Here is a 25179-nt window from a genome sequence, read left to right as displayed (position 1 = left end):
CTGGTGCATCCAAATGTTATCAAAAAGTCTTGTATTTCAGCAATCCAATTCAAGTGGAACCCCATAATACAGATTCAATTCACAAAGAGTGACATATTTCAAGAATGTATTTTCGATCATCGTAGCTACTTCTTCTTGTCAGAAAGAACTCCCACGATAATTAAAATTAGAAATAATTTAGTAACACTTTGACAGGGTGTGCATAAGACTGACATCATACTGTCATAAACAGGACATAACACCTGCCGTGAACATGAAGGAGTCTTTATGAATGTCTTGCCATGAAGTGTAAATAATGACACTTTTAATGCAAAGTTGCTCTAAAGGTTGTATGGAAATGTGTCAACATTGATTTTGTAAATAATGGCACTGTACTGCAAAGTTGACACTTTAAATGGACTTTCAATGCAACCTTTAGAGCAACTTTGCATTAAAAGTGTCATTATTTACCAAATTACACATTATGACAACAGTCATAGACATTTACAAAGACTCTTTCAGTCTTATGCACACTCTGTCAAATAAAATGTTACCAAGAATTTTTGATAGATATATCATGCGGAGATAAAAATGAGTTTCACCTTTTGAACTGAATTGCTGAAAGAAACGTTTTGAATGATAGCATATTAACATGCACCAGCAGACAACATCTTTGTAATGTTTTATGGAAATGATAAAACATTATATAGATAGATAACCATGTGCATATTGTAATCCTTTATTTACAGATAATTGATAATTCATTCTGATTCATTTAATGGTGAAAAAAATAGAGCGTAACTGTTTCTGGTTGACTGACATTTGGTACTTACTTGGATTCTGAGAAAATTCAACATTCTCACTATAGCTTACAAAAAAAACTATTTTTCTCATAGTAAGGTGTCAAGATGGGAAAAAGAAAAACTATGTTCCTTTTCATCCATCTGTCCTGGCCTTTCATCCACCTCTCTGCTTCATATCATTTACTGCTGATGTAAGCTGAGGCAAGCATCAGGTATGACCCAGAGTCAGATGTCTTCGTCAGGCTTTTCAAATTAAACACAAGTGGAAAGAAGGAAAAATTCCTGTCTGCTTATCGAAAGCTTACTTTTTGGCTCTTTGCAACAGAGACTTGAATACATCAAGAATTTCTGGATCTTCCCCATGAGACAGCACTGGAGTGTTCTTCTCCAGCCAATCAGACGAACGAATCTGATGCCTGAGAGTACCAATAAGGGAGTCCAGACCCTCTGCAGGCTTAGATTCTTGGCAGTCCAGCAAAAAAAACTCCTCTGCGCCAAGCAAGCCTGTGTCAGGAATAGGGCTATCTCTCTCCTTCAGCTGGTCTGATGACTTGCTCTGAGGGGGCGATGTTGAATTAACAATAGCAGTGTTGTCTGACTCATCACCCCCCTCTTTTTCTGTCTTTTTACCCCCATCATCAGTTTCTTTAATTGAGCATGTAACAGAGCTGGTGTTCTTTTCCTGGGTTTCTTTCAAAGCCTCTTTAATTCGCTTTAGGCCTGAAAAGACATAAAACATTACTCTTATTAATTTTTTGTTTTATATTAGTTACAACTGCAATTATCTCTGTATGTCATTGGGGATTTATTTACCCAACCACAATAAAGAAATGCATAATTGTAACGAGGAAGGATGATTAAAAAAATGGAAAGATATTTATTTTTGTGCTTATAAATTAAAATGTGTTGGTGCTTATGGAATTTAAAAGAGGATTAAAATATTTTTTGAGAAATAACAAGATAAGTGATGCTTACAACAAACAACTGACTGCTCACATTTTTTAAAAGTTGTACATATCTGTAATATTAAGCTTGCATTTTGACATATAACATAGAAAACACTGCTGCATGGTGTTGCTTTAGTTAATTTTTTTTAGGTATTATTTTTCTGTATATTTATCTTAAGCTCAGACCAAAGCATTTTAATTAGTTTGAGGTCTGAGCTTTGAGAGGGCCATTGCAGCATATTTTCTTTACTCTTCATTTTCAGCCTTCCAAACTGGAAATGTTAAGTTTTTGATCATTGTTTAGCGTCTAATTTTAGAAAGACTTCATCTGTAGGTCTGATGTCCTCACTTTTTACTTTAGAATACTTTGGCAGAAAGGAGTTTATGTTCAACTCAATAATCTGAATGTTCCCAGGTTCTGTGACTGTAAAACCAGCCTAAATTCTCACTCCTCAACCAACCGGTTTGACAGCTGTTTGACATGTTTGCACTAATACACTTTGTTTAGTTCTGGTTCTTATTAAAGTACATGACTGTACTTAGGTTTTCTTTCACCATCTTTTTCTTTTTAGAACGAAGTCTTTTTTCCGGGACTCTTTCAAGGAAGTCCCAAAATTTGCATATTTAGTATGCTATGCGAGTCCTGTGAAGCATGACATTGGGTTCTTTTTTTTTCTTTTTTTGTAAATTGCCTGAGAACTGTGTGATTTGGCCTTGGGATAAATCTGGTTGAACTTCCATTCCTGGAAGATTCCCATATTAAATTATTTCAATTTGGTTCTGTCAAATTATTTGTTTTTCCCTTATAATATATGTCACTAGAATGATAGACATCAAATTGCTTATAAGTGCCTCTATAACTAGGATGATAGGCAGCAACAACTGCTTCTCACAACTGTATGCTTCACAGCAGCAAACTGTCAGACCTCATGGGCTTATGAAGGCGGTCACACGCATACAGATCAGTTAGCAGGAACAGGTCGCAACTACTTCCTCCTAAATGTTAGGGAAGAATCAGGTGTGCTTACATTATCAGTGTTTTCATTTTGGCTTTTTAGCTTATGTTTAATGAATGATGACAGCATTTAATGTGTTGTGTACGTTTCCAAATACATTTAAATTGTTTCTTCATCCATGTAACTCCTTACCTGAAATAATCTATACTCCATTTGTTCCATAGCTGTATGCAGTTTATGTTTTCTTTTCACATTCTATAAACTATACAGCTGAAATATTAATGAGTGTGTCTATCCATTTTTACTAACACAGTGTCCAGGATGGTTGAGTACTGTCAGTATTAATATGCTTTGAAAGAAACAGAAAAAAAATTAAAATAGCTCATGAGACGAACCGAGTTGAAGTTGGGGCTGCTGGTCTGCAAAAACGATTCTGAACCATCCAGGTGTGGAGCATGAGAACGCCTGCCCACAGCTCAACAACACTTTGTGTTTGAGGAAACACCTCCATAAAGACAGCTCTTCCTCAAACGATGACTCGCTCAGATACTTTGGGACAACAAGACAAAAGTGAACTTTTACAACAACACACCACAATGTTTTCAAGCCTGAGAGAAAATGTGAATTTCTACAAAGATAAAGGTATAACAGACAATAACTTGACAGCTTGTATTACCTTTCTAAGGTCAGCCCAGACATACAGGGCAGCAGGTCTGTCCAGGAAGGGGATACCGAGGCTTCGCAGCTCTCTGGTTAGGAGGCTGTGAGCATTTTTCAGCCTGCGTCGGTTTTCAGGCAGAAATTCATTGTTGATCCAGTCTGCACAGTCACAATGCTTACAGTTATGTCACTACTGTTTCTGCAACTTAATGTTAAACAGATCTGCATATTACTATGAAAATGGAATGGGTAGATTAAACATTTTGGGATATACTGTGTCTTTCAAATAACCTTTCGCCAAGCTTTGATTCCGTTGTATTGGATCTTTTAGACATTTTCACAACACTGACCATGCTGTTTATGTGGCAGGAGTTTTCCAGTCAGTATTGGTGAATATTGGTAGCAGTAGCACCATTTACATGTGGAGTACCATAAGGTACGATTTTAGTCCCCATGATTTCTTATAAACATTGCCTTTGTGTTCATTTTTTTGGAACTACAATATATTCCGCCACTGTTTTGTGGACAATCTTTAAATGTGAAGATGACAACTGTTGAGTCACTGAAAAACATATAACAATATATTAATGATATTGAAAAAAGCATTCAAAATTTCTTGATCTTCATGAGAATAAAGCAGAAGCAACCTAGTTTCTAAGGTTAGATATTGTATTTCAGTCCTAAAAGCTTTGAGAAAGTATTTCATGTATTTGCTATAACATTGAACAGACTGGGGTAAATATTTCCATCTGAAGCTGACAGGAAGCAGGAAGTCGGAGCATATGCCCCCAGTGGTCGCCTCAACTGACTTCCTGCCGGTGCATGAATGACTGTAAGACTTTCTGTGTTTTTTTGTGGTTCTCATAATCTGTCTGGTCTGCTGAATCTTTTGAAGCATCTTGTTTAAATCTAGAACACTCAGTCAAGCAACTAGATACATATAGATGTGTTAAAAGACAAACTAAAAAGTATATGTGATTGAACTCTTGCAGTTATTACTAGAATTCTAACAAAGTGAAATATAGCTATTTATATATTTACTAAGCTATGTATTTATTTATAATTATGTGTTTATTATATTAGATTAATTAGATTTACCATGTAGTTTTTATTTTATATAATGTATTTCTTACTTTGTACTTTTCTAGGTTTCCTTTACACTTTCTTGTGTTTAATTGTTGCTGTGCTGCAACTTGGTGCGACTTCTATTGTTCTTCAATATGACTAAAGTTAGCATTGCCATTTCAATGAGTAAACAGCTTTTATAAATTATAATACACTTTTATAAAAGAATTTTTTTCTGTGAAAATATACAAACACATTTTTGATCAAATTATTGTCAACTGTTATCTGTTATAACACAAACTTGTGAATCTTGGCTCATACCTCTGTCCCGGAGCAGCTGAGCCACCTGGTGCTGCAAGGTTCCAGGAAGACCGTGGAATGAGCCCAGCTGAGCCAAAGCCTCCACAAGATCTGTATTCACAGTATACAAAGTTCCAATTCTGATTCCTGCCATTGCAAAGTCCTAAAAAGTAGAAGGCATAATAACACGAAGCTGTGAGACTGGATACCCACAGAGGAACACTTTTTAATTCTGTACTGTCAGCAGTAACACAGAACTCAGTCCTTGGCAGTACCTTACTCATCCCCCACATCACATGCGTCCTCTGTGGGTCAGGCAAACTGAAATAAGGGCAAATCAGTGGGAGATGAGAGCATGTCCTCAACCAGAATTGTGATGATTGAGGTCCTAATACAGTAATCATGCAGAACCTCTCTATGCTGAGGACACTGTGAAAGGTGACAGACTCATCGAAGATCGTCAGCATGTACACTTCGTCTACAATGGCGTGCAGCTCATTTCTAAAAAGAGATATAACAAAAACATTTTTTATACTTTTAATCACTATAAACAACAAATAGCATAAATATAAAATAACATATTGATTTTACTGCTGTCGGCATAAAAGCCCTGAGATTTACTGTTGCTCCCATGACTCTTACAACAATATACTGATGGTTGGAGATGACGATAAAACCGTGTGGCAAACACTTGTTATTCCAAGCACTGTATGAAGCACAATACGGTTGTGCAGGAGGATTTACAGCAGGCTAAAGCGTGGGATAATAGAGGGGTAAACACACCTTTTGGCAAACTCTAAGAAGGCAATCATTTCCTTTGGAGTGTAGAGCTCAGCCAGAGGATTGTGAGGGTTCATGAGAATAAGTGCTCGAATGTTCCACCCCTAAGAGAAGAGAGCTTTTGAGTGCATATAAACTCCCTTAAAATGCTGATGAGAAAATATCCCTTCCAATACATTTTTCTAATTTGCATATGAAATGATTGTTTTATTGACATACCTCTTGCTTTGCTTTTTTTAGTCCTGCTTCTAGCTTCTCTACAGTGAGGTGAAAGTGTCTGCTTTCTTTGCCATCAGCCTATGCAATAACAAAATAAAGAGCAGAATACAAAAAAAAAAACACAGATGACTCAAACTGCAACCAGAACAAGCAGGAGAGAGTGAACATGAACTGATGCTAAAATTTAAATTTAAAATAGCTGCATAAAAAAAGATCTGTATTCCTACCTCACAATCAAGAGGAATATGGAAGAGTTTTACATCGCTGTACAAATGCACATCTTCAGTTATAACCCCATAGAAAGGAGTAGGAATAAGAATGGCATCTACAACAGAAAAACACACTTAACACAAGCTAAATTTACATATATCAGTGACTTCACCATAACTTTTAATGGATTTTAGTGGGATTGAATGTGCTCGACTAACGTATGGACTGACATTTTTTCTTTTTTACCAATTCTTTGCAAAGTGGATCAAGCTCAATCAGACTCAAGTTTATGTACACAGCAGACAAAAAAAAAAACTTTCCTTTGTACAGTTTCTTGGTATTCATAAAATATGCCTTTTTCAGCCCACCTTTAGGATCACAAATCACTGCAGCAATACATGAGAAGAGCGAACCACAGCCATTCATCACCACAACCTGAAAGAAACAACAAAATATGAAAACATTGTGCTATGGAATGCTTAACAGAGCAAATAAATATGTGACAAACTCATCCAGCTACAAAGATAAAAGTTTTTTTTTTTTTTAATACAAAGTATAAATTAAGCATTATGAAATTTGGCATATAGTATATTTGTATGTATAGCTGCAGTTGGGGCACACTGTCTGACTAACTCTGTAATTATATTGTGCAATACACTGAAAATAACGGTGTGATATTGTTTTTAAAAAAGGGAAAAAAAATAATATAATTGGAATAAAGACAGAACCAAATTGAAAACTTAAGTATTCAAATGCTGGGGCGTGCTGTGGTGGCGCAGGGGGTTAGTTAACACGTTTGGAAGCCTCAGTGTCACGGGTTCGACTACCGGTCCCAGCAACCTTTGCTGCATGTCTTCCCCCTTCTCCTCGCCCTCTTCCCTGTCTGTCTACTGTAAAAAAATACCAGCCACTAGCGCCGCAAAAACTCTTCGGAGAAAAAAATAAAAAGTATTCAAATGCTTACAGATTTTAAAAAGTTATTAGTCATCACATACTTTCTGTTTTCGAAAGTAGTTCCCTTCTTTCTTCCTTCCTTTTTTTTTCTTTCTTCATTTCTTTCATTCTAATGTGTCAGTTCTGCTATTTCTAAGTGTATTTTTTTAACATATCTGTCTTTACCTTTTTTGCAAAGCATTTTGCTGTACAATGCACAATGAATATCAAATGTTGAATGATCTTGTGCTTTAAAGACACTACACAAATGAATACAAATGAGTAGTTTTTTGTTTTTTTTTTTGCAAATGATTCATTTCTGTGCTTTCTTGTCACTGAGTCAACAGAGAATTCCCCTGCATAACAAAGTAATCTGAAGCCAAACATAGGACCATCTGTGAGAAAATCCTAAGGATCAAACTCAAATTGGGTTTTTAACAGTACTGATCCAAAACGCGATGCATCTTTAATGAAGTGGCTGAAAAAAAAGATTCACAGAGTCGCATTATGGACCTGTGAAGGTTCAGATATCAACTGGATAAAAATGCTGTGGTATCACTTAAGCACGTTTAAGTGTGTAGATTATTTGTCAATGAACTGAAACACTAAAAAAAAGAGACTGAAATTCACAAGACTAAATTTAGTAATACATTCTTCAGTGTATTGCTGTTAAGAGGGGTTTTCCAAGTTATTGAACTATTAATTAAGCAATTCTTAAAATGTGTCATGAAATGGTGGTGAGTAGTGGAGGTGGTGAGGCAGACGCTGGAGACCCAGGTAGGTGAATGGTGAGTAATTTAATGAAAACAGTCCACAAAAACACAGTCAACAGAGTCCGCGGCCAGGCAGCTGAGCGGAAGCCAGGGCTCAACGCCGGTAGCAACTGGTCATACAGGCGGTAAACACAACAACGACAATCTGACAATCTGACAAACAACGACAATCTGACAAACAACGACAATCTGACAACAATCTGACAAGGACCCGACGAGGAACAGGGACACAGGAGGGACTAAATACACAGAGGGTAATCAAGGGAACGAGAGACACCTGGGAACAATCAAGGGGAAGACAGGACAACGAGGAGACTCAGGACACAGAAACTCGGAATAAAAACACAGAAAAAACACAGAACCTGACAAAATGTTTCAGTCACCAAATTTCTTAGTGGTATTATTATAAATAGGAAATAATTGGGGGCTACAGTAACTCAGCAACAGCATACTAGGTCAAAGTCGAGATATCACAGGCTCAAATTGCTGACTGCTACAAAAATAGGAAGAGATCTCAAACTTTGTGTGAACTTCAGGATTCAGATTAACTCAGGATTAGCTTAATGGAATAAGTTTTGATTTGGGGAAGAAACATTGCCAAACCTTACATCATCAAATATGAAGTGTTGAATGCAATAATGTGAAGAAGAATGATACTTGGCAGGCTGTAGTGTGTCAACTAAAATTAAACAGCAGTATCTGATCAAGACATGGGGCTGTATTACAGAGTTGGGCTTAATCCTGTGGCATACAAAAACTGTTTAGAGAATTCACACACATCATACTGCCACTACCATGTGTCTACCAGCATTTGTTTATGCAAGATGTAATGCACACCTTGGAAAACCTTCACAAAGAATATTTTGTTTTGTGGTGATAAATAAGACTTTTTGGCAAATGTCAGACCTACCTTGTATGTTCTTATTAGACAGCAATGACTGTCTCCTTGGAACTTGTTCAATGATGCTGTTTTGACCAGTCTATTAGTTAAATTAGATTATTGTTAGTTAAATTATCCCCTGAAAGGTTCACCACTGTGCCGTGTTTTATGCATTGTGGATAACAACCCTCATTTGCTTTGCAACCCTTTACAGACTGATACACATTAATTGCTTTGTTTCTCATCTCTTCATAAACTTCTGTGTATGACAGTCATGTTGTCATACATTTGCTGCTTTTTTTAGATCTTGTACTACATGTTCTCAGTCAAGGAATGCTTTAGTGATTCCTGATTCTACCTGGGAGAGACTATTGATACTGAATTTATTGTTGTTCACAGTTAATTTGTGTTTGTGCAAGTAAGGTGACTACTCTTAAACAAAGTGCCAGGTTGTTTTGACATTTATTCCCTCTGTGAAATAAGTAATATTTTAGAGATTACTTCTTTATTTTATTTAGGTTATAAATGTCTGATATCAAACTTTAACAAAAACCCTGATGCTTTACTCACATTATCAGCTCTTAGTGGCTTGGGAGAGCAGCAGTGGTGAGACAGGAACTTTGCAACTTCTTCTCTGAGGCTAAACAAAGGAAGGCAGGATTGAAAGATTATTATAAAACAGAGTTTTATGGAGTTATTAAGGTAAAACTGTAATAAGATGTTAATTTAAAAATGAGAATGAAAGTGCCCTGAAATGTCTTACAATGTGTGCCCAGTCCAGTCTGCATACTGCAACAGGGATGGCTCAACATGCAACATGTCAGGCTTGGTTAGCTGTAACAAATTGAAGCATCAGTAGAAGTAGTTGGAATAATTGGAAATTATTTAAAGTTACAGATAATCATATTGCTTTATGAGGCATGCGTGGTGGAACTTAAATATTTAGTCTCTATTATGGTGTAATCATTTGTACAATTCAACAAGTCCCAACTTGTTAATTATTTAAGCAGATACTTGGCTTAAATTATATTATTCTTCTGTTTTGGAGAAGCTTCAATGGTTCTCATGTGAAGAAAAATAGTCTTAAAAAAAATAAGGCACAGTGGACTATGTCAAAAAAGCTTTGAAGATAAAAATCCATGAAACAAGTTGTTCAGTTTTCATTTGAGCTTAAATGTAACATCATTTCATGTTTTCCCCTTCTATACAGAAATATGCCCTCTTTCCAACTATAAAAAAAAAAAAATGCTAGATTCTCTTCAAGAATTTACTTTGTACAAAATTTCCTCCTCTGCAACTCCCCTTAGAGTTCTGGCACTATGTCATTATGTAAGTGACAATATCGTGTATTTTACTCTTTTATGAAGAAGATCATAGCACAGTTTGTTCTCACTGGTCCCCAAGTTGACAATGCCCTGGAAAAAGAAAACAACAGCAAAAGTATTATTTTATTTATGGTTCTGGTTTCTCTTTATAGCACAATGCCAACTTACGTCAGGATTGTCCGTTTGATGATGTTTGTCCATTGCATACTGGATAAAGCCCTCCTGGAGAATGCCTTGATGCTGTCGGATGCTGTTACCTCGGCTGGACAGGTACACGCTGTGGCTGGGAGCCTCTGTGCCTCTCATTCTTGCCAAAACATCCTGTGACACTTGGCAGGTCTTGACAGATACGGGCTGGGACTTTTTGGTCTCCTGAGTGGCGACAGGCTGAGCTGTGGGAGCTTCTGGAGGAGGCTGAGATAAAAATGACGGGACTGTGGGGCCAGCAGTGGCCAGCGGAGGACTTGACATATGAGTCAGAGGTGAGATGGGACTGTCGGACGATGTGCTGGCAGGGGCCCCCTTTGTGGTGGCGAACAGCGCCCCTGTGAGCATAGTGAACAGGTGGAGCTCGTGCTGCCGCTCCTTTTCTGCCCGTCTCTCCTCCCTCTGCTCCCTGCGTTCCTCAGCCTGGAACTCTCTCTCCAGCCGGGCCTCTTCCAGGGAGAGAAGACGCTCCTCTGCAGACTGCTGCCAGCTCAGGAAGCTGACCAGAGCTTTGTCAAGGCTCTCCCTACCACCTGATCTGCCACATGATGCTCTGCCACCCCGCCTACGCTTCCTTTGTTTCACAGAAGTTGACTCGCCAGGAGCCTCACTGCTGGGCTGCTCAGAGGTTTCTTGCATCACAGGACCGATGTGAGTGGCAGTTGTAGCAGAAGCATTCATGTCCCTAAAACCTGAAAATATAAACATATACAATTACTTTCAAGCACACACGTGAAAATTGTGTACAAAACCTAAGAAAAATAAATGAATATTTTATTGCAGTGGCAGAATCTCACACAGATTTATCTTTTTTAAATCCTTTCACTTGAGAACATTTATTTAGTGAGGAACAAAAATGCTATCAATAAAAATCTATTTCAACTTCAGAAGAAAGCTGATCTGCACAACAAGAGCACATAGAGCAGAGGTGAAGCCTGGAGGAGTGGCATCAATGACTCATTATGGAGGTCACAAATGAACCCAGAACATTTAAAGCAGGCTTCATTTGCCTCAGTTAAGGTGAGGGTGCATATTTCAACACTGAGAAAGAGCAAAGGTATCCAGAAGGTTTTGACATAAAAAAAAAAAAAAAAAAAAAAAAAACATTGTTGAAAAGAACACAAAATCCAGTTTGCCTAAAGAATTATGACACTGATCAAAAAGACTGTCAGGAAATATAGTGTGAACGAATAAGATAAGATGGACATGTCTGGAAGATAGTGGCCCCGACAAATTTTTTATAAAACTAACAAGATTATTGAAAATTAATTTTATGCCGACAATCAAACATGATTGAGATACAGCAGGAAAATGATCCAAACCACACTAGCTCAAAAAGACCAAAATGAAGTTTTTGAAGTGGCATAGCCAGAGTCTGGGTTTAACTTTAAAGAGTTATTATCTTATCTTAAACAAGCTGACCATGCTTGAATATATACGGTCATGTTCCCAGATATCACAAACACTTGTTGACACTTTATGCCACCAAAATTGAGAAAAACATATATTTGGTTTAGAATTTAAACCATTTTTACCAAAGTATTTTTTTTTCGTGACACTATTGATGCTTTCAATGTTTGTGTGAGAGCATGCTACTTCAATAAGAGATACATTTATTTTAAGGTGTTTTGCACAGCTTTACAAGGGACGCTAACATATTGGTCCACATCTGTAACATGCTTATTTTTAAGAGTGGAGATAATATTGGTTTTATTTGCCTGATGGTGGGGTTCTTGTATTAGGAGAGGTTTCAGGTTGAGCCAATGCGTCCTCTGCGTCCAGTAGAGACTGCCCATCTGTCTCCTGATCATCCTCTGAGCCATAGTACATCTCAGGTGGTGGCATCCCTGAATTCAGGAGGTTCCCCTCAGCATCCTCACTCTTTATGTCCAGGGGATCTTCAGCTTTAGGTGGCTGGCCGAACAAAAATCCTCCTGAGGATGAAGGGCCAAACGAGCCAACTGGAAGTCCCTGCAGATATGCCTCAGACCCGCATGAGCCCTGGAACACCTGCTGAGCGACCACGGCTCCCCCTAAAGAGGAGTAGCTGACCGCCGGACGGCTCGCCAGCACTCTGTCCATCACATCATAGAACTTCCAAGTCCTCATCTTGTGGTTGTCTTTGATACGCCTATATTCCAGCTTCATCTTCTTAATCTTCTCCCTGCATTGGTCGCCCGAGCGGTAGATGCCCTTTTCGCGCAAGACGTGCGCGATGCGGTCAAACACGCGCTGGTTGCGCAGGGAGCTCTCCAGCTCGATCTGCACGGACTCGTCCGACCAGAGCTGCAGCAACTCCACGATCTCTGGATCGGTCCAGTTGCTGCCTCTTTCGTACCTCCTGGCGCGGAAGTCCATAATGCTAAGTTATAACGGGACGTATTCTGCAACACAGGAGATGTTCCTGTTTTAACTTTTAACAGCGCCGGGAATCACTGATACATAACGGTATCATTGGTAAAGTTGGTCATTCCCACCGTGTGTGCCCCACACAGCAACCACTTTTGCTCGCTCACCTCAAATTAAAAGTGCAGCTCTTCGATAACATATTGTTGTGGTGCTGTCAATCTGGTGTTACGTGACGGCTCATTGACCCGATTCCCGTCGGTTCGGAATGGCACGGCGTTGTTCAGCGCGTGTTAGAATGCACTTTTGTCACTAATTCTGTAACAATGTTGCAGAATTTGACAACACAGACACAGAAATATCTGCATCCGGGTTGACGGCACATGCGTGCTGTCCTTATTCCGGGATAACTTTGGCTCGTGTTAACTGCAAGGGGCTGCTGAAAGCAGCCTGTGTTTCATTCGTACCAGGCTGTAAAGGGGTAGACACACACACACACACACACGCACACACGCACACAGCACCTCGAGCTAGACACTGAAAGCGATGAGTTTTTGCCTCCCTCTGCTGTACGATGTTCTGCTCTTCCAGTGTAGTTTTAATACTCAACCACAAGATGGCAGTAGCACACAGTGTCTAAATCTGCTGCCCTCCGAAGGAGTGCATATGTTTTTATCATGGGCGTCGCACGGAAATTATTCAAAAGGATAAAACAAAAACAGCCAAAATCAAAACATGTTTCGTAATATTATCTGCATGAATTACACAGTGGTATTTGTTTTACTATAATTATTTGTAATTATTTTTTTCCACCTGCTTAAAATCATTAATTCTTGGCAGTAGCAGTAAAAGTCAGTTTATCCGAATTATAACTACCATTAGCACAACAAGGGAAGCCAAAGCATGAGAGTCGGGATTGTGCATCAACTTCGCCCTCAGTCACAATTTTATTGAAGCATTCAAACTGCACAAGACGATTTAGTTCCAAGAGTCTTTTTAAGGCTCGTGATCTATTTGCCACACACAATATGGTGGACTCAAGGCCGTATCTTTTATGCTGGACAATTCATCTAACACGGCGTCCACTTGCTATAAGGAAAACGATATTTAATAGGGAAAAAGCTGATAGCCGCCCCTCTGGGCGAGGAAGGTGAAACAAACCAAGCGTCCAAGATAATCCACTTGCTTCTGAACGTGACGTATTTCCGTGAGAAAGGAGGTTTGTGGCAGTTTGTTGTCATCTCCGTCCAATGGTGAACCGCTACATTGTATGGGCACGGAGTCCTATTTCACCCGCAATTTTGTTTGATATTATTGACACTCGCTTAACACATCCAGCAAAAACAACTTCTTGGGTTGCAGGAAATCTTCAAAAAATGGAAAGCGACGGTTGAAGTTTATTGTTGAAATGTATAATCATGGTGTTAAGTTGTTTGCGAATGACAAGCAAGAAGGGGGAGTTTAATTGATGACTTCTTGGAGGAAAATGGGTGCGTGCGGGTAGCATAAAAAAAAAAAACAACAAACAAATAATTTCCTGAAGCAAGTGAAGGGAATGGATGTAAAGTTGGGTAGTTAACGCACAAAAGAAAGGAAGAGAGAGGGGAGTCTCCGCTTGGAGCGAGGAGGAGGACAGGAGAAGGAAGATGAGGGGAGCATGACGGCTCGGTCCTCATGGCTGTTATCTGACTTTCTGAGGTAATTGTTTTGACTTTTTGCATTTTCTTCTAGTTTCTGTGATGTCCACGAGTGCGGTGTGTCATACGCAGGGAGGAGAATAGCAGCGGAGTGGGTGGGAACACAATGGGAATATTTGCAGAAAGCGTTGCACGATCTCTGCCAGCAGTCTTCACCAGACCTCCCAGTCAGGTGAATTTTCCCAGTAAGACACCGACCGGGTACTATAGTCTTTTTTAAATGCTACGTAGATGGACTTTATCACCAGTAGAGTAGCACCTGTCCAGCTTTGACATTTTGATTTGTGATGCCTTTTCCATGAAGTTCACAGTTGGTAAGAAATTCCTTTTATCGCCAAAATTAAAATAGTCTTTCTTTGATCTGTACTTTAAACTTTTACTCTGTTTTCCTCCCTTCTCTTTCTCTTGTATGCATTCTGCCTGCTTGTTTTGGTAACTAAAGTTTTCATCAGAAACGGTTATAAAATGCAAACATTACCAAGTTGTTGAATTTCTTTCTTTTTTGTGAGACTCAAACTGATGCGGTTCAGTAGGAATTTAATTTTCTTTTTACATTTAAAATGAGGAAAGCATGAAATCACTGACAAAGAAAAACCTCTGCACCTCAGCTCACATTTTCTATATATTCATCCGGTGATGTCGCTCTCCATACAAGAGGCTTTTAGATATAAAACACACATAAGATTAAAACAAACCACATTATTCTTAGAAAAAACAATGCCATCCACTTTCACAGTATTCAATAGTTATAATTTGGTGCCTGTTTTTTTTTTTTTTTTTTGTTTGAGGGGGAAAAATTACAGCTTCTTGTTTGTTTGTTTTTTCAATTATTATTATTTGCTTGTAATTTTCTTTTTTTAAATTTCAGCAGTAAATAATTTACTGCTGAAAGACTATTATTTTTCAAGTTTGATCAATAAAAAAGAAAGAAACATCTCAAATTAAAATGTTTTTCTATCATCAACAGAACCAGGTCATTTTAAAACATGAATTAAAAGATATATTGTGTATCATTCAAATTGATAATATTTTGGATTTGCCTAGCTTTTCCATTCTTTTTCATCTATCTTTTGTGATTTAAAAAGTCATGGCACAACACCTTTGATTAGTACAGAAGAAAAAGACCATTACTGGTGTCTAATGAGAACATGCAATTACCAAAACATGCACTAACCACACACTCGAGTTTTCTTAATTTTTCGTTTTTTCTTTTACCTTAAGCCTTACAGCTAAAACCCGCTTCGAGTAGCTCTTTCTATCAGAGTAAGGTGTGAATTGCAGTGATAAATCTCATTTAGTGCTGCTCCTCAGGCAAAGCTGGAATTGTTCAGACCTAGCTATGCACTATTCCTCTTCATACTGTCATTAAATACTATATTTGTGCCTATTCGGATATAATCTCTGCGTGCTCTGTTTGAACAAACAAGTGGGGTTGGGGGGAACAACTAAATCCTGGAATGATTTAGTATACATCCGATCGTGCCCCGAGGAAAACATTATTGTTATTTTAATTTCCACTGAGATATCAGCAGAGAGAGGAAATCAAGGTCACCAGCACCAGCATGGCTCCAAGCATTATTCTAGGACGGATTACACACCGAATCAAAGTTACTCTGTAAAGCTCTTATTTATTTATTTTCAATATCTTTGTTCAGCCTACATTGTGCCCAGGATCAAAGGTATTATGGTTTTATAGTGGTCCTCATCTGTGAAACCTCTGCATTTCATCAGCACAAAGGGTTAAACTGTGCTGATAATTCTCTGGCTCTGAAACTTTTTTAAGAGACACTAAATGGAGATGCAGTGTAGGAGGAAGATGTGTGAAAACAAACTACTCTATGGTATAACTCATCTATAACTAGGGCAAAGGGTGACATGAATGAATGGAGGTTCAACCTGGGAAGCAATGCTCAGATCCACATCGCTATTTAAAATTGGGTTGGATCCCTCTGTGGAGCATTATTTACACAATTGATTGCTTCTCCAGGATACGCTGCTGTCGCCCCACACACCACTTCATCAGGCTTCTCCATCTCCGAAGCCGGTGGGTTGTGGGAGTAAGAATGGATCTGGTTTCTGACTTTGCGGTGCACACACTGCTCCCATCCAGCTGTGCACGGCTGTCGTGACCGAGCATGACATGCTTCAGTGCTGCTTCTTTCCGACCACACTCCTAACTTTGATCAGCTTTCCCTCCCAGGAGAGGAAGCTTGGCTGTCAGTGGCACTTCACAAATGCTGCCGCTTGCTTGCCGAGCCTTGGTTTCCAGCAATGGGGGCAGCCCAGAGCACATGGTGGGTGTTGATTTGGCTGAAGGGCTCCCTGAAATAGAGCTGGAGTGCTGCATATGGTCTGTCACAGTTCCGTGTGCTCATCATTACCAATGCAAATCATCTGTGCATCCATGAAGGCTTTGAAATCACATCTCTCTTTGCTAACACTAATGCAGACAAAGTTAACTGAATGTACGTGCCCTATGTGTGATATGTACCTTTTACGTGGGTTCATGGGAACAATATAATGAGAACCTGGGGGTTAAGCATATTTCGTGTGCATAGGGAAAATCAAATTCAGAGGGTAAAAAATACACTTGCACTTGTTTCAGGTAGCTATCTATGTTTGACAAGGTTTTCTGAGATTAATTGTTGCTGCTACTGTTTTAGATTTGCAATAATTTTAAGTCATTCCCTCCTCGTTTTTTAATATGAATACTGAATTTGTAATTACAACCCCCTCGGTAATTATTTGGAGAGGAAAAAAGAAAGCATTAAGACATTTTTTTGTTATTGTCACTGCATGTCTCACAGTGAAAAATGAGAAAATCCAACTTTTAATTTTATTACATTAATTGAATATGGATGAAGTGACATACCAGCATAGTTTTTGTTGGATGTTATTAAAAACAAAAGACTAGAAAATTTGCCAAGCATAACACTGTGGAAAGTATATCCCCTGAATCCCCTCAACCTCCCTAGATTTCTCCTATTTATGCTTTTTCTGGTCAGAATTGATAGTTTTGGATCATCAAACATATCAGACAGAACAAATACAAAAAGCAGTTTTCCAACGAGGATTTGGAGAAAAAGGTATCCAAACAATCCTTACCCTATGTGACAAAAAATAATTGCTCTCTTTGTAATTTATTAATTAACAGTGATTATCCAGTTTTTTGGGCTTTATTTCCAATCATCTAAATATAACTTCTAATTCAACATGAAGTAGGCTAAAACATCTCAAAAACCGACACTTCTTAAAATACAAATAGAAGGATGAACAAAAACCTTTTATTGACATATCACTCTGGAAAGCGTCTCAAAGCCATTTCTAAAGCTTAACCACAGCAAGAATCATAATCGATAAAGGAGAAAACTTGAAAGAGTGGAGGACCTCCCCAGATGTAGTCAGACTCTGTGTTCATTGATGAATTATCCAGGAAATCATAAAAGTACCCAGCAAAAAGTTGCTAAAGCATTGTAGATTGCACATGCCTCAGTTAATGTTTGCGATCTTGATTGATACTGGGGAGATATGCCGCGCTTGGGAAAATTTTAAGGCAAAACCAACACAAAGGCCTGCCACATCATGCAGAAGCTCTCTTGATGTTCCTGGGGGAAAATATTCTTGGAACAAGTGAAAAGTGGATGGTTTTGGAAGATGTGTGTGTGTGTCATGCCATCTGGTGTAAAACTAGTGTAGGATTTCAAGAAAAAGTACACCAACGATACCGTCAAATTATATCAATGTTTGGTGGTTAGGTGTGCTTTGCTGCTTTGAAATCTGGATTGGGTCTGCCTAAAGGAGTTTCACAATCAAAGCTTTTTTTTTCTCTTTTTTGTCTGAAGCTTCTTCAGTTTTTACAACAATTAAATAACTGATACTTTGATATAGAACATATCATTTCCTGTTTTGATGCTGCTATAAATCTGTCAGAAGAAAGCTATTCATAATTAAGTGTCTATCTAAATGTGTTAAAAGTTTTTTTTTGTTTGTTTTATGATACACAACACATTTGTGTGGGTTTCTTGTGGCTTTTGTAGCTTTATCTCCATCAAGTCTTTAAAAATAGGAGAGGAAAACTTGGTGAAGAAATTAAAACCAAGATAACACAGCATAAATGAAACCTAAATTGTGACACTGAAAAAGAAGCCTAGGGATAGAGAGCACAGTAAAAATAGAAGAAAATGACTGTCAGTAAAAATAGCTTATTGGAAAAACAGCAGCTCAAGACACTATCTGGTACATTATGTTGCAAAATGACAGCAACTGTTAAAACTCAAAAGGCATAAATATGGATGTAGAATTAGTAAATTGATATTGAATTGGCCTGAATAATTTAAAAAAGGTTACTATATTTTGTGACCTGAGAAATATCTTTAATATTAAAGCTGCCTCCCTTGTCAGTCTGTAAATGTTCAACTGTTGATGTTTTTTTTTTTTTTACAGTAATGACATTAACTGTAAAAGTTAAGACCATTGTAGAACTAAAAAAAACAAACAAAAAAAAAAAAAACAATTAGGGCATCATAAAATGAAGCCTGCAATTGTGATATTATGGAGGAATAATGCGAACTTGAAATTGAGTGTTCTATTAATTATTCTGTTGATTGGACATAAAGCAAAATGTCAGGTTTTACAGAATCTAGTTAAGCTTATATATTTATTTTTTGATATTACATTTAAAATAAATTGTAAATAAAAGCTGGGGGGTGGGGGTGGGGGGTTTCCCAAAATTGATGCTCATTTACATTGTTTCATAATATTTTTAGATAATTAATTTGTTCATGTAATTTTAAATCCATGTCGATTAGGGATATAAATTCTGTTAGGACTTAACTATGCATCATTACTAAAAAAATATTTAGCAAATCACAAGGAGCCTTCATGGTCAAAGGTTTTTCCACAAAGTGCAGGACTTTTTCATGGTAGATATATGTAGTGATTGAAAGTTGATCAGATTACATGAATCCTATTTTAAAAATTACTATCAGGTAGCAAAATGAACTGAGTTATACATTTACACAGCTTTAGGTCTTCAACCTTTTTTCTATACCTGTTAGTTCAGTGCTAATGAGTTCAGCGTAGCTCTTGTCACTCTGACTAGATTTGAAGAGCTGAAAGCTTTAAAAGAAAGTGGTGCTTGAAATCATTCTTCTTTTGTCAACTGTAGTTACTGCTAAGGGAACATGTGTTCTTAACAGAGCACAAACATTTATCTTAAAAGCATATTGCCAGAGGTAGGATGGTGCCCAAAACAGCCTTTCATTGAAGCATCAAGCACTTGGAGGAGGGGGTGTGTTTAATCTTGGTTAAAAAAACTAACAAAAAAACCTTTAGGTTGTTCAAGAAATCCACCAAGTGCTTGATTCATGTTATTTGCCAATATTAGACATATGCCATATTGCCATTTTCTCAGACGGGAGAAACTTTTAGGTCACCAAAAATTAAATTCAGTTCTAGAAAAAAAAGATGCAAAATCGAACAAATATTTTGCATGAAGTATCAGGTTTGCCCTGTAGAAGATTGGGATTATGTTATATTATCTGGTGAAACCATATTCAGACTGTTTATTACAGCCAAAAAAAGGACCGTCCAAAACACAAGTTGTCTCTTGATTTTTCCTAAAAACATTGGTGTTAATAAAAACACAAAAAAAATCAAAAACTCCATGGGAAACTTTGTTCAACCATCCAAGAGCAATTTGGAGATGAACACTGGTTGAGCAGCAGATCACAAGGTGACAGGAGTAAATAAAAGTGGATCTCAATTAATTGATTATTATGAAAGATTTATTTATTTCAACTTAAGAAATTAAACAAATTTTATAGATTGATTGCATACTTGCAAACATTTCAAGCATCTACTGCTGCTTATTTTGACCATTACAGCCTACAAGTATGGAAACCCCAAAATAATAATATGGACATTATCAATAATCACAGACATTTCAACAGAAATGTTATCCTGCTGAAAATGTTGTGCATTCAAGGCCAGTATTTTTACTCAATACTCGGTTGGAGCTCTTTTTGCGTGAATTGCTGCATCAGTTGAATGTAGGAGGATATGATAGCATGACGCTTTGCTGAGATGCTTAGGAAATCCAGCTTGCTTTCATCGAAATGTTCAGCTTTTCTGCATTGTTGGGTTTAGGGTCTCTCATGTTCCTCTTGTGTGGTCAACTTCTTTAGCAATGACCTTTTGTGGTTTATGCTCCTTGTGGAGGGTGTCAATGACTGTCTGGTAGACAAATGTCAAGTCACCACTCATCGTTAGGATCCAGTTGAAGGCCATTATATAGCATCTCTGTCTGAAACATTCTCTTTGAACTGGTCTCATGTAATCCTGTAAATTTCTGAGAACTGAAAGGTTGTTTTTTTATTAACTGCAAGTTATTCTTCAGAATATATCACTTTGTGTATCATAAGGCTATTTAATATAATGGATATATAAACTTTGTAACTTGGATCACTGAATTTGTTGTGATCACTTCTAAGGGAATACAACAAAAAAATTTAATAATCTTTCCAAACTTTTTGAATGAATTAAAGTGGAGCCAAGCTTCAAGATTCAAATTTTGAATCTGCATATCTTTACTCTGTAGGGACTGTGGCCTTGGGTTTAGTGAGGTTAAAATACTAATTGCTGAACTGTGTGCCGTGCGTGCCTGAGCTGTTCCTGCTCTCTCTGTTCCCACTCAGGAGCTCCAATGTGGTCCTCAGCCCCCTTGGCTGTTGAAACTGAAGAAGCAACGAGAAATGCCTATGATGAGTTTATGTGTTTTGATTGGAGTTAGCAGTTGTTGCTTCATGTCCTCCAATCAACTTATACACTTGTCTTATCACTGTAGTGTAACTCCCACTCACAAGTCTGTCAGCAGTTTAAAACATTGGGTTCTGAATTATTAATTTAAAGCTCTCCAGATATTTAGCATACAGCAGGTCACTTATTCTACTGCATTTTTACAGCCAAATTGACTCCTGCATTGCACTGTTCCTGACAGAGGTTGTGCAACTGATTTATATGTTTCCACCGGAGTTCAGTTTGAAACGCTTTATCTCTCCTGTGGTTTGAAGGTTGAAGTTTCATCTCATTTTTAGGTCTTTGATGTATATTGTAGGAGCAAGCGGCCTCTTGTTGCCTCTTCTCATGACAGTGTTTTGAGAGATTGAATTTTAACTATTTTGTTTTAATACGCTCGTTATATTCCACAATGCAGTTTGAGGGGAGAGATGCTCGTCTTTTCCTCTCCATTAGTGTATTTCTCCCTCTATTCAGTGTCAGCAGACCGCTGTTTGTATGGCTCCAACACACCATCTAATGAGCTCAGAAGAATTACTCCAGAGGAAGAGTGACAGCCTCTAGTTATGTTTCCAGCACCTCTCCTGATGCACTTAAATTACACACCCACTTCCAAATGTATCTGTAAACCCACAGATGCAGTCTGTGACTTACTCCTCTTTGAACACTGTGGATTCATATATTCTCCGGAAAGTAGTATAATTGTCTTTGAAAATGGGAGAAGAGGGTATGTTCATTGTTAGGAGGATCCTATATATACTGCTATACACCGATCAGCTAAGTGAAATACATTTTTTGGACTGCATCACTGGCTGACATACTTCTTGTATACAGTACTGGAAGTAACATGAAGTGGCAGTCCCAATATTTAAGGAAGGTTGACAAGACTGTGTTTCAGTAATCACAGAATTACAATACTCAGGAACTCCTGGGGAAGTTTTCTCTAATTCTGTTGGAAAGGAGACTCTGCCAGATTTAGGAAGAGCATTGTCATGGAACGATTGACTAGAATTTTCCTGTTACAGTAGCGGAGAGGGTCATTCGTTTGGTTGACTGTTATGTGTGTGTTTTGTGGATTTCAAGAACCCTTATCGCCATGTCTCTTAAGCTAATTTTGTGGATGCTGCTGCAGGAATATGGAGTAGCTTTTAAGAGCTTTCCAATATTTTTAGGCCCAAAGCAAAAAAGAGCTTTGGGTCCACATTCTTTGGACAATTTTGATCTTCTTTTCAGCGTGGCTGGTCACTCTCATGGCTGTCCCTTGTCTCTGGTTCTGTGTGAGATGCAGTTGGTGGACTGCATCTCAAGCAGTCCATGAACCTTTTGTGGAAAGGAGGGTGTCTGATTTAAAAACTTCAGGCCCTTTTCTTTGTCTTTTGGAGATGTTGTGTGAAGCATTGACCTTCACTGTGCACTCGGCTGTACTACTTGAGTAGTAAGTCTGAGGTGGTGATGCTTTATGTGTGAAGCCTCTTAACTGGAAAAGGATGGTCCCATTCCCTTCAGGTTGGGCGGCAGTGTCTTCCTCATGGAGAGACATTTGATTATCTTATGCATGACTGTAGGATGAAGTGAGAGATGGAAAGATAGCTTGTAGCTTTGTGTGCAGTAATACCAACATTTCTCTACTCAAGATGTCAAGGTTAAGGAAGAGCTGAGCCATTTGGCAAAATATTAAACTTACTAAATAATTTACTGAGCTGAAAAATGAGATCTTGAATACATGCAGCTAAGATGTGTTTCCTCCAATGGATATCTATCCGGATGGATATCTGAAGTGAATATTAACAAAAATAAAGAAAAAGAAAAGTTGGTCCAGATAATAAAATGAAACATGAAAAAGTCACTGCTCACTGTGATAGGTCCTTGTTCATTTTGTGACAGTGCTGAAGTAAAAGGAGCTGTTTCAAAAGAAACCTGATAAACCTTGAACCTAGGTACAGTACAAAGAATTCCCCAGCAAAGTCTGGTCTACTGTTTGATATAAACCACCAACATTTTTCAAAAATAATATTTTTCTCACTCAAATATAAATAAAAAATTTCTTAATTCAAGCAATGTATTTCTGCCCTTGATTAAATGTCTCTCTCTCTCTCTCTCTCTCTCTCTCTCTCTCTCTCTCTCTATATATATATATATATATATATATATATATATATATAAATATAAATCTATATATATATATATATATAAATCTATATATATATATATATATATATATATAATATATATATATATATATATATATAAATATATATATATATAACTAAATATATATAATTATATAGTTATATATATAGTTATATAACTATATATATACTTATATATACACGCTTTTATTCTAGGTGAGGATTTTTTTTCCTAGCTTTCTTCAAACTCTCCAGTGGCATAATTAATTGTATATCCAATAGTTCTTGCTAAATAAATGCTAAATGAAGGTAACCAAAGTCTTTTTTTACAGTGTTTTAGATTTGTTATCTATGAGCGTGTGAATGTGTGCATGAAAAGGTGAATGTTGTATGAAGCACTTTGTGGTCCGCTGGAATTGATAAAGCACTATACATTACAAGCCATTTACCATTTATGACTTCTTATTTCCCTGGGTTAAAAATGAGCTTTGCTACTCATCTAAACAGTGGCAGGAAAGATGAGAGAAAGGCAGATGGGTGTTACGCTGAAACAGACAATGATGTTCACTCGGGCATGAATTAAGGTGTTCAAGGACATCTTGTTTTAATTATTACTTTGTGCTTTACAGTGACATTATTATCATATGTATACATGTTTGTCACCGTGGTTTCTCAGTTTAATAGTTTTTTCTTTCCTGACTGTACAACCAGATTCCTTTTGTCTTTGTGTTCTCCCTCTACTCTTCTTCCCCTCTTCTATTCCTCTCTCTCTTTTACAGTTTTACCCCACAACTCTCCCTTTCTTTTCTTTTTTCTTTTCTTTTCAGTCTTTGTGTCATTTGCATTTGAAATAAACCCAAAGAGAAAACATGAATAAATTAGAAAATAAAACAGACAAAGGCTAATCACCCTCTCATAAGTCAATTTTAATAAACAAGGCTAGGTAAAGAATTTTGTGTTATTTTTCTAATTGTTTTTCTAACACTGTCATTTATAACTGTGTTAAATAAATATCATTCAGAAAAATGAATTTATTTTAAGTCTTTCTATAGATCTTTATTTCCAGTGTGGCAAAAAGTATGGAGGGTGCTGCATATGATTCTTTTTCTACTACCAGCAGTGCTGACATCTAAAATGATCAGATAGTGCTACATGAAGAACTATTTAATTTCAGCATTGATACATTGGTGCACCTCTATCTGGAGGTCCTTTGTATTCCTTTTGACATTAGTATCATGAATTTGCTTGGAACTCTTGGGGTATGATGTATATTATAATCATACATTTCCATTTAATGTATGATTATAATATATACAATAAATGTCTGAAACATGAAATAAAATATGTTGGGTTTTTTGCACGTCCTCCAATGCACATAAGTTCAAAAAGGAGAGTAAAAGCAAACTTGGTGTATTGATTTGTGTTTAGTTCATTTCACGCTCCCACCAAAAATCGCATATCCTGCTCTTTTCTCTGCATCTTGGTACATAACAAAGAATCAGCAAAAAACAGGGAGCCAGAAGGCAATCTAAAGAAACTAATATTTCGAACAGATGTACTATGGTGGAAGATGTGGAAAACTACACAAATGATTGTGTACTTACTAGCTCAGTTTAATTAAACTGCTGAGATATAAATTAGTTTAACTTTTTTTCTTCTGAGGAGAACTATTTGAGCTTGAACAAGCTGGTGCCCACTTGTGAATGGTCATATTTGCCTCTGCAAAAAGGCTACAGCAACTTTCTTAGCAATTGGTAAAATTTAATCTGATCCAAAAACTAGCTTTTTTGATTAACCCATTCTTCTTAACTCACACAGGTGTACTTTTTACAATCATTTTTTGTTTTTAAATAAAATCTATCATTATTAGTAGTAGTAGCAGATGTGAGACATTTGGTCCATGGGTAAATGCAATTGGTTTATTCCATGCAGATGTGAATCATACGTCTTGCAGTTTTGCATGACATACGTTCTTTGATGCCTCAAATGCTTAAAACGGCTCAAATATTGCTTTTCTCCATAGAGGAAGACAATATTTTCTTCCCTGCACAGCCAGCTGATGAGATCAAAATGATTTAACAGTGAGGGGAAAGTTTATCTCTCATGAGAGCTGAAAGACAAACACTTTTTTCCTGATCCGCTCACAGAAATCAAGAATTCATAATGTAGGAAAGA

The 25179-nt window shown here is 37.4% G+C and overlaps 2 protein-coding genes across 3 annotated transcripts in view; one reads left to right on the top strand and one right to left on the bottom strand.

The window, feature by feature from the left end:
* Positions 1–463: 463 nt before the first annotated feature.
* Positions 464–12737, bottom strand: accs (1-aminocyclopropane-1-carboxylate synthase homolog (Arabidopsis)(non-functional)). The gene is made up of 16 exons (XM_055039458.1): positions 12554–12737; positions 11756–12421; positions 9999–10729; positions 9861–9920; positions 9269–9339; positions 9076–9145; positions 6288–6354; positions 5937–6034; positions 5710–5787; positions 5494–5594; positions 5122–5211; positions 4986–5031; positions 4732–4873; positions 3362–3504; positions 3081–3234; positions 464–1502 (listed from the first exon to the last, which is right to left on the bottom strand). Exons 2-16 carry the CDS (start codon positions 12393–12395, stop codon positions 1084–1086), a joined length of 2910 nt encoding a protein of 969 aa, XP_054895433.1. The 5' UTR covers positions 12396–12421; positions 12554–12737; the 3' UTR covers positions 464–1083.
* A 904-nt stretch (positions 12738–13641) lies between these two features.
* Positions 13642–25179, top strand: part of furinb (furin (paired basic amino acid cleaving enzyme) b) — a 116754-nt gene continuing 105216 nt past the window's right edge. The window contains exon 1 of one of the 2 annotated variants that reach the window (XM_055034865.1): positions 13642–14081. The gene's annotated coding sequence lies outside the window, so the exon portion shown is untranslated. Of the gene's footprint in view, positions 14082–14220; positions 14395–25179 lie in introns of those variants that run through there. The other variant, XM_055034876.1, reaches the window with a different exon arrangement.

This window comes from Poeciliopsis prolifica, unplaced genomic scaffold (genome assembly GCF_027474105.1).
Source record: "Poeciliopsis prolifica strain line A6 unplaced genomic scaffold, Auburn_PproV2 SCAFFOLD001, whole genome shotgun sequence".
Lineage (NCBI taxonomy): Eukaryota > Metazoa > Chordata > Actinopteri > Cyprinodontiformes > Poeciliidae > Poeciliopsis > Poeciliopsis prolifica.
The sequence above is the reverse complement of the archived record's forward strand: the minus strand, read 5'-3'. Positions and strand labels throughout refer to the sequence as shown.

Excerpts from the sequence above, each read along its gene's own strand:
- accs (XM_055039458.1), bottom strand. The coding sequence starts at position 12,395 with ATGGACTTCCGCGCCAGGAGGTACGAAAGAGGCAGCAACTGGACCGAT. Across the intron at positions 9,921-9,998 it reads ATCAAACGGACAATCCTGAC|GGCATTGTCAACTTGGGGAC; the intron begins GTAAGTTGGCAT and ends TTCTTTTTCCAG. Across the intron at positions 4,874-4,985 it reads TGATGTGGGGGATGAGTAAG|GACTTTGCAATGGCAGGAAT; the intron begins GTACTGCCAAGG and ends TCTACTTTTTAG.